At 42.8% G+C, this 15,889-nt stretch overlaps 2 protein-coding genes across 4 annotated transcripts; one reads left to right on the top strand and one right to left on the bottom strand.

Annotated features, from left to right (window-relative positions):
• Positions 1 to 130: 130 nt before the first annotated feature.
• Positions 131 to 1,062, top strand: LOC135367421 (10 kDa heat shock protein, mitochondrial-like). The gene is made up of 4 exons (XM_064600690.1): positions 131 to 279; positions 397 to 558; positions 761 to 850; positions 914 to 1,062. The coding sequence occupies exons 1-4, from the start codon at positions 277 to 279 to the stop codon at positions 962 to 964; spliced, it is 306 nt and encodes a 101-aa protein (XP_064456760.1). The 5' UTR covers positions 131 to 276; the 3' UTR covers positions 965 to 1,062.
• On the bottom strand, positions 858 to 15,822 carry LOC135367405 (vacuolar protein sorting-associated protein 41 homolog). Of its 3 annotated transcripts, none has more exons than XM_064600666.1 (24): positions 15,635 to 15,822; positions 15,523 to 15,549; positions 15,301 to 15,396; positions 15,152 to 15,235; positions 13,783 to 13,857; positions 13,583 to 13,714; positions 12,949 to 13,068; positions 12,580 to 12,647; positions 11,864 to 11,945; positions 11,556 to 11,631; positions 11,054 to 11,145; positions 10,474 to 10,603; positions 9,834 to 9,949; positions 8,545 to 8,598; positions 8,195 to 8,431; positions 6,937 to 7,112; positions 5,681 to 5,870; positions 4,969 to 5,161; positions 4,675 to 4,815; positions 3,872 to 4,008; positions 2,239 to 2,338; positions 2,140 to 2,184; positions 1,330 to 1,397; positions 858 to 1,176 (listed from the first exon to the last, which is right to left on the bottom strand). In XM_064600666.1, the coding sequence occupies exons 1-24, from the start codon at positions 15,665 to 15,667 to the stop codon at positions 1,129 to 1,131; spliced, it is 2,520 nt and encodes an 839-aa protein (XP_064456736.1). In that variant the 5' UTR covers positions 15,668 to 15,822; the 3' UTR covers positions 858 to 1,128. The 3 variants fall into 3 exon arrangements, 2 of the variants coding, with proteins under 2 accessions (XP_064456736.1, XP_064456735.1); XM_064600665.1 differs by having other exon boundaries at positions 1,330 to 1,400; positions 15,635 to 15,821; XR_010414451.1 differs by lacking the exons at positions 858 to 1,176; positions 1,330 to 1,397; positions 2,140 to 2,184 and having other exon boundaries at positions 4,675 to 4,811; positions 15,635 to 15,818.
• Positions 15,823 to 15,889: the final 67 nt, after the last annotated feature.

Here is a 15,889-nt window from a genome sequence, read left to right as displayed (position 1 = left end):
TTACCAACAAAAATAAAAAATAAAGTGTATGTACGACTTTTTTTTGTCAATTAGATACATTGATATCGTTTGCAAATTTTTGTGTTTCACAAAATTCTCATAGAAAGTACTAGAACTTCATCTTGCGCATGCGCTGTTTCGCCAAGATTTCCATGTGCTCTGCCTCTCTGCTCTCCAGTTATCCCTCAGCTTCACCCTTCCTTGCGCACACCACACCGGCTAGCTGCTCAGTCGTACCAATACGTAATTATTTGTTAAAAACAGCTGTTCAAAGTCATGGTAAGTGATGTGGTCCTGTAGAGGCATTCCATGTCATTTCCACCCTCAAAACAAACATATTTGCACATGGATTCATCAAGTCGTCACTCTGTCCCCACTTTTGTTTCTTATTTTCAGTCTGGCGTTGGCAAACGACTGATTCCACTGCTGGACCGCATTCTGGTGGAACGCTTCGTACCGGAGGCGAAGACTAAGGGCGGTATCATGATTCCTGAGAAAGCACAAGCTAAAGTTCATAGCGCTACCGTTGTGGCTGTTGGTACCGGAGGCAGGAGCGAAGTAAGTAGCTGATTTCGTTTAAGTGATACGTGATCCTGGAAATGAGAATTTAGAGATGGGTGCTGGTGGTCGGAAAAGGTCAGAAAAACATGCAAAGAGAGTGCTTAGAGTGCAAAGAGACATGCTTAGAGAGTTGAATTGCTGCCATTTGTGTATTCCTGAATGAGTATAAGGTATGTATAAGAACATGTCCTTGTCGCAGAAGGGAGACACCATTCCACTGGCTGTGAAACAGGGCGACAAAGTCCTCTTACCAGAATATGGAGGAACCAAAGTAGAAATAGACAACAAGGTAACACTACAACTGTACGAAATTCTTTATTAATCCTCCGTTAATTGACATATTCATCCACAGGAATACTACATCTTCAGGGACAGTGATGTCCTTGGGAAGTGGTCAGACTGATCTGAGTCATCCTAGCTGAGTCTCCATCGTCATTCATGTATTTGCAAGTAGCATGTCGTTGTTGAAATGTTTTGATAAATAAATTTGCACAAATACAACTTTTATTTCCATTGATTGGTAAAAACGGCCCTGTCCTATATGTACAGAATACCAAGGACAGGAGATTAGCTGCCGAACCAGCGAGACTTTTCCAAGCTACAAATGGTACAGACCTGCAAAAATATGTTGGGTTACAAAACACGAAATTCTTCATGCTCTTAACTGCATCAGAAAATACTCAACACTTTTACATTTTTATGCAAAACTCTCTTAGCTAAGAAAGTGTCCAGTATATTTTTTCAATGCAATGGAGAAGGCGTTCTTACACTATTTCCATGAATAGGAAGGCAGTTGCGATGAAAAGTGTGTTTGCAGAAGAACAGGACGATGTCATCTACTGCAAGCAATTTTCATAATTTTAGGCACTTTAGTAATGAATGAAATAGCACCATCAACAGAGAATTCTCCAGATATCTATTGCATGGGCATCCGCATTGGTTCACGGATGAGAATGGACTCTACTCTAGATGCTCCTCGAGGCAGGTTTTGTATCAGTTTTCACAGTGGGAGTGAGGATCAGGTACAAAAAGGAGAAATTGCTGACCCTCTATAGCAGTTGTATGATCTGTTATCTGTAAATCTGTTATTTTTGCCGGAACCGAACCCAAACCAAAATTTTCATGACAAGGTTGAACCAGAAAAACAAAATGGCGGTAATCTGTTCGTAACGAAACTGTTCGAACACAAAAGACGTCAGCATAAGAGTTCAAGTGGTTCAAGGACGTATAGTAAGTATGCTTTCAGCATCTTTTTAACACGTCCAAGTGCCGTTGTCCTTGTTAACACGGCGGCTGAGAACAAGAGTACAGTTCCTCGAGGAGCGCCTTGATGGAGGAATTTGGACCAAGTGGAGCGTCAAGTCTAGTATCGCTCAAGATTAGTCAGCCATAGCCACTTAATTTCTAATTTCATCCCTCGTGCAAAGACTTCCCTATTCCACATGTTATCATAGTATGTAGTTTCCATTGGCTTGCCTGTCAAGAAGAAGTAAGACGGGGGCCATGGCTACAGCATAGATATGCCTATCAAATATGCCACTTTCACTTAGAGGGTTCATAGTATTTAAGCGTGCTTACCTTTACAGAGTAGCTTCCTGTCACAAGCAGGACACATCTGGTTGTCTACGCAAGTAATGTTCACTTAGTTAACACTGTCAATATGCACCAGAGACTTACCATCTACAAAGATGGCGCGACTCTGTTGTCGATTGAGCCGGCTCAGAAGCGTGATGCAGTCAGACACAAGAATTTTCTTGCAGCCTTCCCTTAAGGAGATCTAAGAAGAATTAAGTCCCTTAATTTGGCCCATTCGTAAGGATTGATGCTCTTCTGGTTCACAGTTACGTTCATTTCGTTTAAAATTCACGCGTTAAAGGTTAATGCGAATTGTGGGTCAACAGCCCGGGGGAAGAAAGGGTCTTTTCAGGCTTTTACGGCCAAAGCGAATTTCCGCTTTGTTAGAGTGTGGTGGGATTGTGTGAATGAAGTCATCTTGGCTCCAGACTGGTTACAGAAATGCAAAGTTCACAAACAATTGAACGAAACGGGACAACAGACAGGAATGGGCAAGCATTCCAAAAGACAAGAAGGTTAGTGGTAATATGGGGAAATTTTTCTGTAGCCGGTCTGGAGCAAAGATGACTTCATTCACATAATCCCCTCCACACTCTAGTTTCCATTCTAATGGCCATTCACTTCGGCCGTAAAAGCCTCAACGGACCCTTTCTTCCCCCGGGATGTTGACCCATAATTCGCATTAAGCTTTAACACGTCGTACCCGACCCTTTAAATACAATGCCAATGATGAGGATGGTGCCCAGAAGAAGAAGAACAGTCTCTATTCAAAATATCGGCGGCTCTCATCCTGAGGTGGTTCCCTACCCATCTATCAACTAGCATAGTACATTTAACCGTAATGAAAAGCAATGCATGTACGCAATTTTGTACATTTAACCGGTAAACAGCCAATGAGTAGTTAGTAGTCAAAATAGCTGCATCGTGTATCTTTGCCATAAAGCATATACAGGGTGTTTCACCTAACGTGTCGTAATATGCTATTTAAAAATCTACTTGTCTGAACATTATGGGATCAACGCTATTATCTCAGGGGGACTTTGCCATTATGTCTGAGCACTTTTATCGAATTCCATTTGCGAGAAATTTAATCTTCCCAACTGAACGCCGAAATTTGACGAATCAACCTCACGTTTATTTGACAGAGAGAGAAAGGGCATGCAGGATTTACCCCAATATAGTACAAAACACATTCACTATGAAGGTAATCACTGAAGAAAAAATTGCAAAAACTGTCAGTTGAAAGAGCGCAAATTGGCGTCCAACCTCAATTTTGCATCAAGGCAATGCAAAATGTGGTGGAAAGAAATCAGTCACCCACCACTTCCTGTTTCCTTCTCTCTCTTCTTTCAGATAAGTTTGCATCGCAAATGTGCTGCCGTTATCAGAAGAAGGTTGGAAGATGAATAGTGAAAGGAATAGTACATGTCTTCCTCATATCGCTCCTTGCAGAAATCTGAGTAAGCGTCCGCCAATTTGCGCTCTTTGAAAGGATGGTGTTCTTTCTCTTTTTTTTTTGTCTAGTACATCGTAGTAGTGAATGTACTTTGCACTAGAATGGGGTAAATCCTGCATACCCTTTCTCTTTCTGTCAAAAAAACGTGAGGGTGACTCGACAAATTTCGGGGTTCAATTGGGAAAATTCAATTTTTTTTACAGCTATTGACGCGTGTTTGAAAGTGAAATAACAATGCCCCTTTTGTGCGCAGAAACAACTCGTGAAAGAGACGCGCACCTGGAGATTATAATCCCGAAGGATCTTGACCAAGGCATCCCTTAGCTGTGGGATTTGCAGCCCTTTCGGAATGCACTTTATCAGTAGGATGGGATCCACATGTGTTCCGATGCTGTGCAGCAACGTGGTGATGAAATCTGTAGAGAACACCTAAAACATGTCATACTGTCTGATGGCTGCACAAAAAAGATACTTGACCAACCAAGAAATTTTGTTTGAGTATGTACACCACACGCTTGATGGGTCGTCAGTCGCTGTTAAAACTTAAACTTTAAAAAATCAGGAGTACCTGCAGCTGTAAATTAAAGTGGTTATACAGAGCCATATTTGGCAACCCTGGCCAGCTGGGCTCAGCCGCTCATCGTTAAAGGGGCAGTGAAATGAGACCCTGCTTAACTAATAAGTTATACAGTACTGAATTCGATTTACAAAATCGGATCTGCTGCTTCGCAAAATTGGTAGCAAGATCTGCTGGGATGCAGTCTGCAAAATATTTAAAAAAATCACAAACATGTAAGAAATAGTACCTTTGATGGATTAAAAATAAAAACTGGTCTTTTGGCATATCATTGGATGGAGAATCATTCTGTGCCATAAATCTTTGCGTGTAAACTTTGACCCCACAGAGACGGGTTACTGTGGGGATCTCAACTGCCAGGGGTCGGACCATTGGATTTGGCATAGAATGATCCCCACTACCATCGGGTGAGCGTGTAACACGGCCAAAAAATTCAGGAAAGGTGCTTTCACTGGCCCTTTAAATGGTGTGGCTCATTTAGTCTAGGTAACAAAGAAGCAATCACGTGGCTTGTCCAGTGAGTAGGCAATAAGATCTTTCCAGAGGTCAATGTCATTGTTTTCCTTGCAAAAGGTGATGGCTTGCTGCACATCTGATAGCTTTTCCATAATATGCTGCAGGGCTTGTTTTGTATTGCCCATTCTGCCTGAAAAAGAGAAATATATTGGTGGGGTGTATGGTGTCTGTGTTGATGTCAGAACTGGATCCAACTGGAACAATCCGTTATATTTATACTCCAGAACTTAACCATTTTTCTTGAACCAGTTCGTAAACTGAAGAAAACTTGACTAGAACTAACCAAGAAGAAAAATGACCTCCGGAATTAGGTCATTTTTTTCACAAAGATGGAGCGCTTCCTCGAGCGGGTAATTGTTGGAGCTCCGGAGCAGAGGAAGGAGCTTGGGTGGATCAAACTCAGCATACAGGGTGGCCAGTTCCATGTGGTAGCTGTCGCATGTGGCTGGATTCTTTGTCAACACTGCATCCAGGTACTGTGACAATGGGGGGAGAAACATGCAAGCTCAGTCGTTGTATTTCAATGTATTTCAATTACATCTCAGTCACAACACGTCAAGCACACGTCAAGCACACAATGATGCCAAGTAATAACGTGCATTCGTCTCGGATCATGTAGTATATCAGTCAAGAAATAACACCAGGGACGTCTGCTAATTTGTACTGAAAGGGTTATGTAGCAGCTAGGTCGTTTGCGCAACAAACAGTACTCTCGAGAAACTCTCAAGAAAAAATAGACTATCGAATAAAATTGCAGCTCTTACGCACGCAGCTATATTACTTTTGAGTCAAACTTTTGAGTTGAACGGCACAAGACAGCAAAAAAGGTTGAGTACGTAATTTGACAGACTAAATTGCCCACGTAACACTGACATCCACAAAGTCTGCGGTCAAATATGGTATATATATATATTTTTGTGATACATCGTTAACTGTTAGAGAATGTATTTAAAACGCAGTGCAGAATGAAATGTAGGATAAAGAATGTGACTTACAGAGTAGAGAAGTTTTGATTGCTCTCGCAGCCTCTCGACTACGTGCGATATGGGGAAATTGTCCTGGTCCAGAAGCAGAGCGATGGCCTTGTCCGTATCCAACTCCATCAGTGTCAGGAGCTTCTCTTGAACTGCGTCAAACAGTCCGTAACTCTCCACCAGTTGAAACACTTCCTGCGATGCCCCGATCCTGGAACATGTGGCATGATTTGCGTCACTTAGGAAAAAAGCCACTAAATGTCCTTCTCTCGAGTTGCCAGATCAGTTTCAACGGCCTAAGGGGCTTACTTATCCCGAGGGTGACGGTTCCCGCGGATACCAATTTGGTGGCATTGTACAAATTTCTGAGCAACGTCGGAGAGTGATGTTGAAAAGTTGTCACTCAACTTCGTTGACGTCACTTTCCTATAGGTGTCACCAGTTTGGCATAACAGAAAGTGTTGGAGGCCATTTCAGCGTTGTATCAATGTTCCCTTTTTTGCACTACAATGGCACCTTTCTCGAGCGAATTTAGGCCTCTTCAATTTGCCTGCACTAGAAAATGTGGAAATTTGTGCAACGGTGCCATGACGTTCAAGTTGAGACAGTTCAAGTGCAGCTCCACAAATAACTCTCTTTCCAAAACGAATGACAAGCACAAGGTCTCCATAGTGTCCTCGCCGTTCTTCTGCTCGTGCTGTTAGGTTTCATTTTAAGTGCCTCGTCTTTCCTTTAACGTACTGTTTAACGTACAAAAATTATGTCCTCTTCCACGGCACCGATGCAGAGCCACGTTGCTCAAATAGTTTTCACTCTTGCTCTACTTTCTATCCAGCAAATCGAGTCTTTTACAATACGAACAGGAAAGTGCATCAACATGTGCAGTGCTGAGTGCAGCCAAAGCAGAGAGACCTATTGCGTCCCGTTTTGCACGATAACTACACTTTTCACGCCTGAAATATCTCCCCATTCTGAAGTCATCCAGTTGGAGGGGAAGAAAGGGGGAACAAACATGCGGATGAAGGAGTTGATCACTAGGTCAAGTGCTGCTGAATGGTTTAGCGAATACACTGAGCCTAACACGAGGTGTAAGGTCTGACCCACAGCACATGAGTGGAGAAGTTCTGCCACATAAATGTGTAAGGGAGTTACTCGCATTGTGTGATGTGAAGTGCTATTCTAAGTTCTATTCTATGGAAAGAGTGTAATCTCTGCTCGTGGGCAGCACGAGTGAAGTCACCAATGGAATATTTATGGCGACAATATACCGTCCTCACTTGAGATAGATGCTCATGGCCAAATCAAACTTGGCTTGATAGGTGTACAATTTGGCGAGAGCTTGCAACAATGGGACGCAGGTGGGTTCATACGACAGACGGTCCAGTACTGCATTCACCACCGTCTGTACGCTGTACAGGTCAGAGTTCCATCTTGACACAAGATCCAGGAATCCCTGGAACACCACAAAAGGATAACTTTCAGGTCCTACTGGTAACAAAAAGATTCACATCGGCAACAAAGGCGTACTTACAGGAGCAGTCTAAGACCCAGAAAACGAAATTCGTTTTTGATCATTTTGGAATGTCCAATCACTAAATAATGTTTTCGCGAAAGAAATACGAGCGTAGCAGAAAAATATTGTGTGCAGTAGTCGATTGATACTCACGAGTGCGGAGACGCGTGAGAAATGACGGGCACGATGTGACCTTGTACATTGCGTCCACTCCCAGGGTTCGCAAGTGACCTCGGCTGCGATCTGACACAGGCAACTGTCAAGATGACTCCGGGCACCTTTCGTGCGTGCTGTTCTGCCGTTGAGACGCATGCGCATCGCAAACAGCTGCCTTTTTTTCTTTTTTACAGAACACGGCGTTGGAAGCATTGGTCGTCTGATCAGTCTGCCACCAGTGAACCTTCTTGGATTCTTTTCAGTTGCACGGCAGGGATACGTAGTGCAACGAAATTGGGAACTCGCGTGGGGATGGAGGTCAGCACTCCTCCAAAAGGGAATGGGGACAACGTACAGGTGCAAGTGGAAGTTACAATCGTTGAACTAGTTGAATAAGTTGCAGACAGAAAGAACGCACTTTGTGTTCGTCACGTTGCATCGCTTTGCGAACAGCCACCCCGCGTATCGCCTCATGTGGCACTCTTCGTTAGTTGGAGACGTATATAACAAACAAAAACACTCAGCGTAATGTTTTATTGTTCGTTTGCACTTCTGTTTTATGCCTCAAACGAACAGAACATAATGAATCGCCGTCAACAAGGAGTATGCCGCTTCGGACAAATTTTCCGTAGCGAATGAGAGCACTTTTAACGTTTCACTTCACAGTCAATGGGAGTGGCTTGTGTGCCTCCCACCACGGGAGCGATTTTATAAATTGAATTGCGCTGTAACGAAACATTGTTCAGTCGAAATACTGTACGAGAAAAATGGTTTTCAGCCATTCAAATCTCCTTTCCACGCTCCTTTAATGAGAAGAAGGGGTTCTTGCACTTACTGGTGGTATAAAATACTGGAGGTGCACCAACCTGTGGGTCCAACTGCAGAAACTCATTGAGGGCAATCTCGTAGGCAGTGGGGTCGAGGCGGGGTTCATCCTTGGGCAAGTACGCTGCGAGGGCTCTTAACTGCCGGTGCTGAGCAAAGCGATAGACGTTGGCTTCCCAAAGCGCCTTGTCTTGGCTCAAGGCTAATGCGCACACCTCAGCTGCACGCACGTAGGCTTTTTGCGACAGTAGATGGACTATATACTCCTCCCCTATGCCCTGTACAATGAATGAAATCAGCACGGTCAGTTTTAGGTGGAAAGTGATTAGCTGCCTTTCAACTTTCATGGAATCTTTAGACATCTGGGCAGACAAAGGGCAGTTGTGAGTACCCGTAGTGTATGGCGCATCAAAGCTCGGCTAGACGCAGCTGCTGCGAGTGCCTCCTGAAAACGAAAAAAGAAATATATGTGGAGGCAAACTATAGGTCCTATGGCCAGGACACATTTCTCTGCATCATTCGTCAAGATCATCAACATGCTCGTTTCGCGCAGGGGGGACACGATAGAAAAACAACCCATAAATTTGATTGGCTTTTTGAGCCAAGCAATGCTCTCTCACTCCTTTTGCATCCGTAGCCTAGCCAGGGTAACGATCCATGTTAGAAGTTGCTATGTGAGTCGTGCCATAGAAAACATAGAAAAAACAAGGAACACAGCAGCAGTAATGTATGAGGTGTGAACATGTACAAGGATAGTACTACGATCGATGAAATTCGTCACGACAAGTTGTTGCACATTCTCGCTGCCAAGCAGAAACATATACAGTCAACCCTCGATTTATGAACACCCTCGGTTTCCCGAAAAATCGTTCATAAATCGAACATTCCGTTAGGTGAGTACTATCGAGCAGATGGAACAGTATTTGAGAGTTGGGATTGCATTTATAATGCGACATATAATTCGCACAATAGCTGGCATGGACGGGGACCACGTCACTAGTATGCTCTGAAATCCTTCTGACCCCATAGTTTCCCTGCGGCCACCTTATTTTGTAAATTGGGATCAGGAACACTTGGTCCCCCTAATGCGTCCCTGGAAAACCCGTTCCTTGTCCGGATTTCGAGAGTTTAAAAACCCAGGGTGCAATACCTGGAAAAAGATTTGTCCGTTCCGGGGTCATTCGTAAGACCATGGAATAATCCCTTTGAAGGTTTCTGTTGACCTCGGAATGATCCGTTCATAAATTGAGAGCAAAAGCACTGGGCAACTCCTAGTTTGTTCCCAGAAATAAAATTCATTATCCGGATATCGAGGTTCATAAAACGAGGGAAAAACCCAAGTAAAAAGTTTGGTTCCTCGTGCTCCTGTTCATAAAACGAGGGAATTCATAAATCCAAGGTTTATAAATCGAGGGTTGACTGTAGCAGATTGAATGGTCTCGGAGAAGGCTTTTGAAATAAAGATTATTTATGGATTTTATTTAATTAATAAGCATATACAAAGCCACTCACTGGTCAGCTATTGACCGGCGTCTCAAGGATGTTGGATAGCGTCAACCATTTCAGAGTTATTCAGCTGGGGGATTATCGCGAAACACCCAGTATATTTGCACTTGGACAAGTGCAACAGGAGCTTTTGCAGTACCAACTGGTGTTAAAAATCCCAGCCCAAAACCTCACCTCATACTTGTTGTGCTCGAGCAACCAAGCCACATGGTCGTCTTCATCCCGAGGTTTGGCTACAATGACGTCCCTCGGACTGACAATGAAGAACAAGCCCTCCTCCGGCAGACACTCTGCCCGAGAGGAAATAAAAAAATAAAACACCACCCAGACAACTACCGTAATTATTCGTGTATAACACATCGTGAGTTATACGTGAAAAAAGTTGGAAAAATAGGTCGTGTGTGTTATCTATGAGTGTGTACATCGATTCATTTCCGCATGGGACTGCCAGTGGCCTTCTACAGTAGAATCTCGCTAATTCCATCTCGCTTAATTCGAAGGATTGCTGTGGTCCCACAATTTGACTGCATACTTTGAAGAAAACTGGCCCGTATCCCCGCTTAATTCGTAAGTTTCCTACTGAATTTCATCATTTTCCATCGGCTTTCCACCCACGCAAAGACGACCTACCATAAAAACCACGTGCTTGCTCCCTTGCCTACTACCCTTTCCCGAGATGTCAAAATGTGTATGGTGTATGTGTGGTGGCTTCGATTATTCAGTTAGTAAGTGTCTAACACTAATGCTGCATGAGAATATGAACAATCTGTAAGGTCCGTGTTATGTGCAAAAAATTACGGTACATGCAGCTCACCCAGATGATAATCAGCGCAGTGATACGATGCAAAGCCCCGAACTGTGAGAATATCACTCGACTGGTCAGTGTAGTCGTCCACGAGCGGTTCCAGCACCCGCAGTTCCGGACGATTTCCTCCCGTATGTTCCTAGACAATCAACAAAGAGTCACCGTATGAAACCTATATGAGGCAGTCATGAGGATGTTACAGCTAGCTTATGAATGGACCCAAAACAACAGCTCCATTATAATGCTCTCAAGCAGGACTGACAGTCTGTCTGTTGATGCCCTTCATCACCTTATGTACCAATTACCCCGACTTATTCCTACATTCAAGGAAACTGTAAGACGACACTGAAGGTGAGTTATAGCTACAAGTTACTTGTAACATCCTAGGGGTCATTATAAGCCTCTCTACAATTCATCTTGGTTTGCCCAATTGAGATAAAGTTGAGGTAACCATTAATTGTCATACATCTTACTCCATTATCGAATATGAAAAGTAAGGAAAAGTGATTGTTTTCAACTTTGAACCAATGCTGTTACTCCCAGTGCAGTGTTTTGCAGTGAAAGAAAATAAAGGACTTATATTTGAGACCTCTTGATCCTTACGAAGGGTGAGGGCTGCCATCGTATCCGTGCCCAATGGTGCCAGACCAGCGATGAAGAAGTCCGTGGTAAACATGGAAACTGCAGAGAGACATTACTCTAAATCACTGTCGCATCACCAGGTGTCCTTCTAGATGACGATAGGAGGTTATCATGAAATGCTACAGAGGCATTTTTTATATTTCTTTACTCAAAACTACGGTGGAATATTTGGAATGCAGCCAAGTACGCAATATTTTCAGATCATAAAAAGAGCAGCTTTACTGTGGAAATCCTCCATCCAGTATTGGCCAGCTCCAGGGGGAGATTACTTCCCTCCCAAATCATTAGCTTAAAACATTAGGTTTTGCCCTCCCCCACTACATGCTTGGAGAAATAAATGACATCTCTGTCTGCCCATGTTTATGTCACCCTGAAACTAGAATTGAACGAGCGGCTCTACTGGATGAAATGGAATTCAAATCGCCTTGCAAGGGAAGAGACAGACCTACCTATTTCAACGTAGTAGTCGGACAAGCATCCGGGTGGCGGTGGTGCAGTACCTTTGTATGGCTTCACCTTACACACCTGCCAGTCAAAAGGCATAACACACAGACTAAATAACCGCAACACTTTAAAACCCCTTAGTTTTTTGTCAGTTCTCTACTGTAAATTTATAAGAGTGGCATTCAAAGTAGTTGAAATGAGTACAGCGGGACAATAAGCTGCGAAAAAGTTTCACCCAAAGTATTCTCAGGCAGTTTCACATGGGAGTGTCCACTGATGAGCAACAGAATAAAGGTTTTATTGAGGATCTCACCTTGACTGTGTCAGCCCACCCGACCAGAAGGGTTTCATAGTCTTGCCAAGAGAGACTACAGCGATACAGATCGGAGCTCAGCCTGGTGGTACACGCGAGTCATTTATCAATGCACATGTACAACTGCTATTCTCGTTATATATCTCCATATTATGAGTAATTAAAGGCAATAATTTTACTAGCAGTAAAGTTTCTTTTTTTAAATAGGTGTTTTTTAACCCTTCGTTTCACGATCAACGTTGACATTTTACAACTGCTACACATAAAAATGTGCAAACAGTGCGTAGCGTCATAACATAAATGCAACATTTTTCAAATGTGACACGTTGGCCCAGTTTCATTAACGTAGATTAACATTTGAACCGAGATGAACGCTTAACTCTGCTTCACTAAAGAGAGTTATTGTCGCACACGTCACATTCAGTAAACATTCACCACGTCACAAACTAACGTTTCTAAAAAAGAGTCGAGTATTAACTTGAAGTTTCAGCAACTCTTGATCTTTGTTCAAAGTTGACCAGCATTGGTGAAACTGGGCTGTAATGGCGCATAAAAGCATCATGATAGCACATATACACTGCAGCACATAAGTAACAAGTAAAAATAATGTTGTCAGAACGGCAATAGTGAAAAGTAACATCGTAGATTGTAACAAGTAACACACAAGAGTGACACTTTACAATTTTATTGATTCGATAGGAATATAAATCACTCACTTGGGATCGTGACTCCTCTTGATCTTGGAAGTTATGTCACGCTGGTACATGTCGTAAACCACAGTGGTCTGCACGAGACAAAGGAAGGCAAATTACTGTTAAAGTCATAATAATTTGCAAATTTGGAAAGGTACATTACAAGGTATGAGTTGGTTGCACCACAAATCACTGGTAGGAATCAAATACGTTGGTTTTTGCTCAGGCTGCCCGTGCCCTTTAATGCAATAGTATCTGTATGCTGCTGGCTATGTCTTTACTGCCATCCAATTTGGGAATCTTATTTTTTGCAAGTTCTAACGCCTGCATTCTGTCAACAATATCTCGAGAGACGAAAAACGCTACTTTTACGGTGCGCAGAACAGGCCGTACCATATCCGTTGCAAATGCCACAAAGCGTCCATTCCAGGAGACACAGTGAACAGTGCCCTCGCCTTGGTAGATGGTAGTGTTCTTGTAGCGGGGCAGAAAAGTTCTTTCATACAGGATAACCTAAATTAAAAAGGAACATTGGGGTGAGTCCGCTGTCTCCTCTGACGCACAATCAAGAAAGGTGTTGACACCGAGCGGGACTCCCCAAAAAGAATAAATAAACCCAATGAATAAAGGGGGCTGTACATGAGATTCCATTCTTGCGTGGTAATCGTCTCCTCAGGCAAATCCAGACAAAAACCAGCTTCGAGCAGCTGCGAATGTCTCAGAATTCCTTCCTTACTTCCACGAGGACAAAGATGTGTCTACTGCCAAAAAGGGGGCCAATGTTCGTAAGCTGGCCTACGATTAAATTGAGGAAGAAACCAACCCCGAGTGGACAAAATAAAGTTAATCTCTGTTCCCTCTTGCACCAGGAACTTTGTGCCAAACTCATTCAAAGTTGACATGTACGTAATCCATGGTAAACAAGCCCGAGCATGGACACACAAGACCCGTGCTCAGACTTGTTTACCATGGAGACCACCCACCAGCTAACCTGCATTTACGTTATTTTATACATATGTAATCTCACCTTATCAGTGCAGATGATAAAACGCCTGCTACTCAAGCGATGGAAACTTGGGTCCAGAGCCACAGCTCTCACTGGGCAATCCAAAGTCAGTGTCTGAATGTTTTCATGCGAGTAAAGTCCCTGCACTATTACCTGGGAGACCAATCAAAAAAATGTCTTTTTTACACCGTGAAGGAATTTTTTTTTCTGCTTCGACGCACCTTTCCATCATTTGAACAAGACGCGAGGTACTCTCCCGAATTATCGATGCTGATCTGTGTCAGAGACTTTGTATGCTGAAAAAGAAGCACATACAAGTATTAGCAAATATATGCGTATACACGGTGCTGATTTTGATCCCTTATAGGTTTTTTATAAAAAAAGCTATCAGGGCAGCACAAATGTCATTTTTGCAGTTGAGTTATATGGCCAGGAGGACATACTCTCGAAGAAGGTATACAACTACAAGATGACTAATTACCTAAAATTAATTAATTTACTCTTTAATTACGGGATTTCAGTCAAAAGCGATATAGCAGAGTGACAGACTGTCCTCGTTGGAAGCTATTTCGTTGCATTGCGTTGAAAGCGTTGAATGCTGAAATCGTGCACACACATTAAATATCCATCACCGAAACTTGATACAAAAATGAGCGGAAACTAAATCCGCGGAGTCCACACCCTCTTCTGAATGTTTTAAAAGATAGAATAGATTTCAACGAGTATTGTCTCCCATTCTGCTATCTCGCTTTTGCCCGATAGAGTCAATTTTTGGGGCATAAAATGTAAACGAGCGGTAAATTAATAATTTACCATTACAGAGTTAATTACTAATGAAGTTTAGGTAATTAGTCATCTTGTAGTTACATACTCTCTTCCAGAGGCCGCATGGCCATAGAACTCAACGGCAAAAACGATATCTGTGCTGCTCTCGTAACTTTTTTATAAAAATTCTGTAAACGATAAAAATAAACACCCTGTATGGCGCAATATATTTTGGGTTCGCTCGTAATGTGTGCTGCTTTTCTAACTTAGATGGGAGGAAAAGCTTAATCAAGCCGAAGATGGTATTAAAATGACAAAAACTACCAATTACGCATTTAAAAAAAAAATCTTTTCTGTGCAGACTCTGTTTGAAAGCTCATTAAATGCTTTTAAAATGTGACATCAGAGCTGTCGTCTGCATAGAAATCTATGGTCATCTGCTGCATCACAGAGGACACCTGGAAATTCCAGTGCGGATTTTGTGAGCAGATGTTTTCTTTAGAGCAGCATGCGTGCTCTTGCATGTGAAGGTCGAAATCTGCTTCTCCATGTTTCCGAGCCGGCATTTCTCGCGTTAAGTACCCCTCATACTCATGGCGTGAATGCTTTGCGAACTCACGCAGATGACCCCAGACAGAAGTTAAACGGTTCTGATGTCCTGGGGCTCAAATGTCACTCACTGTCGTCTGCTGATAGTACTCGAGAATCGCCTACTACCCTCTTGGTCACATGGCACAACTCTGCCACGTGACCCACGTCCCGGATTTAAAGTCAAATGACTGAGCATTGTAATGTGTACACTGTAAAACTCATAGACTTACTCACCGGTTTGAGTTGATCATTTCGACTATTATTTCCTTGATGGTCCAGGATGTAAATAACCCCAGAATGCATTCCCAAGGCGAGAAGCTATTAATGAGAATAATCGATACAAAACAGCTGCATATACGTATATATGGAAATGTTATGTCTACCTTAGGATGAACTGCAATGCAACTGGCAGCGTCATTTCGTAAGATTCCAGGAAGATCGCCCGTGAGCCGTTCGTACTGCAGCTTTGGTTCCGGTTCCTAACGTGCACATATTTTTCGCACTTATGTGATTGCATTTCATGTACTGTTGCTATTTCTGTGAATGCTGCCGTATTGCACTTGATTAATTTCACTATCAACTTCAAAATGAAGCATGTTTAGTACCTCTTCATCCTCTGACAAATCTTCATCCTGGAACAGAAGAATCGGTCAATTCCTCGGGTTTGAAACTAACCCACGAAGCAATCGAAGGACGCGAATCTGTCTGCTTAGTTACCTGTTCGTCGTTGCTGTAATTGTCATCATCCATAATTACTTAATGTATATGGTGTCTTCGCATTTCAGCAAAACTTTGGAAAAAGCTGATAACAAACTAGTCAACACACCCACAACACGTAAACACATGATTCAACGACAGCTGATACCTCAGGCGCGACCGACGCACGCTCAGCAGTTGACAGATGGCGCTAGATTTCTTTCTTTCTTTACTTCATATAAATGTGGTAATATGTAGTTACATAATTGTAAGCCT

The sequence above is a fragment of the Ornithodoros turicata genome, chromosome 8 (assembly GCF_037126465.1).
Source record: "Ornithodoros turicata isolate Travis chromosome 8, ASM3712646v1, whole genome shotgun sequence".
NCBI lineage: Eukaryota > Metazoa > Arthropoda > Arachnida > Ixodida > Argasidae > Ornithodoros > Ornithodoros turicata.
This window is presented reverse-complemented; position numbering and strand designations above follow the sequence as displayed.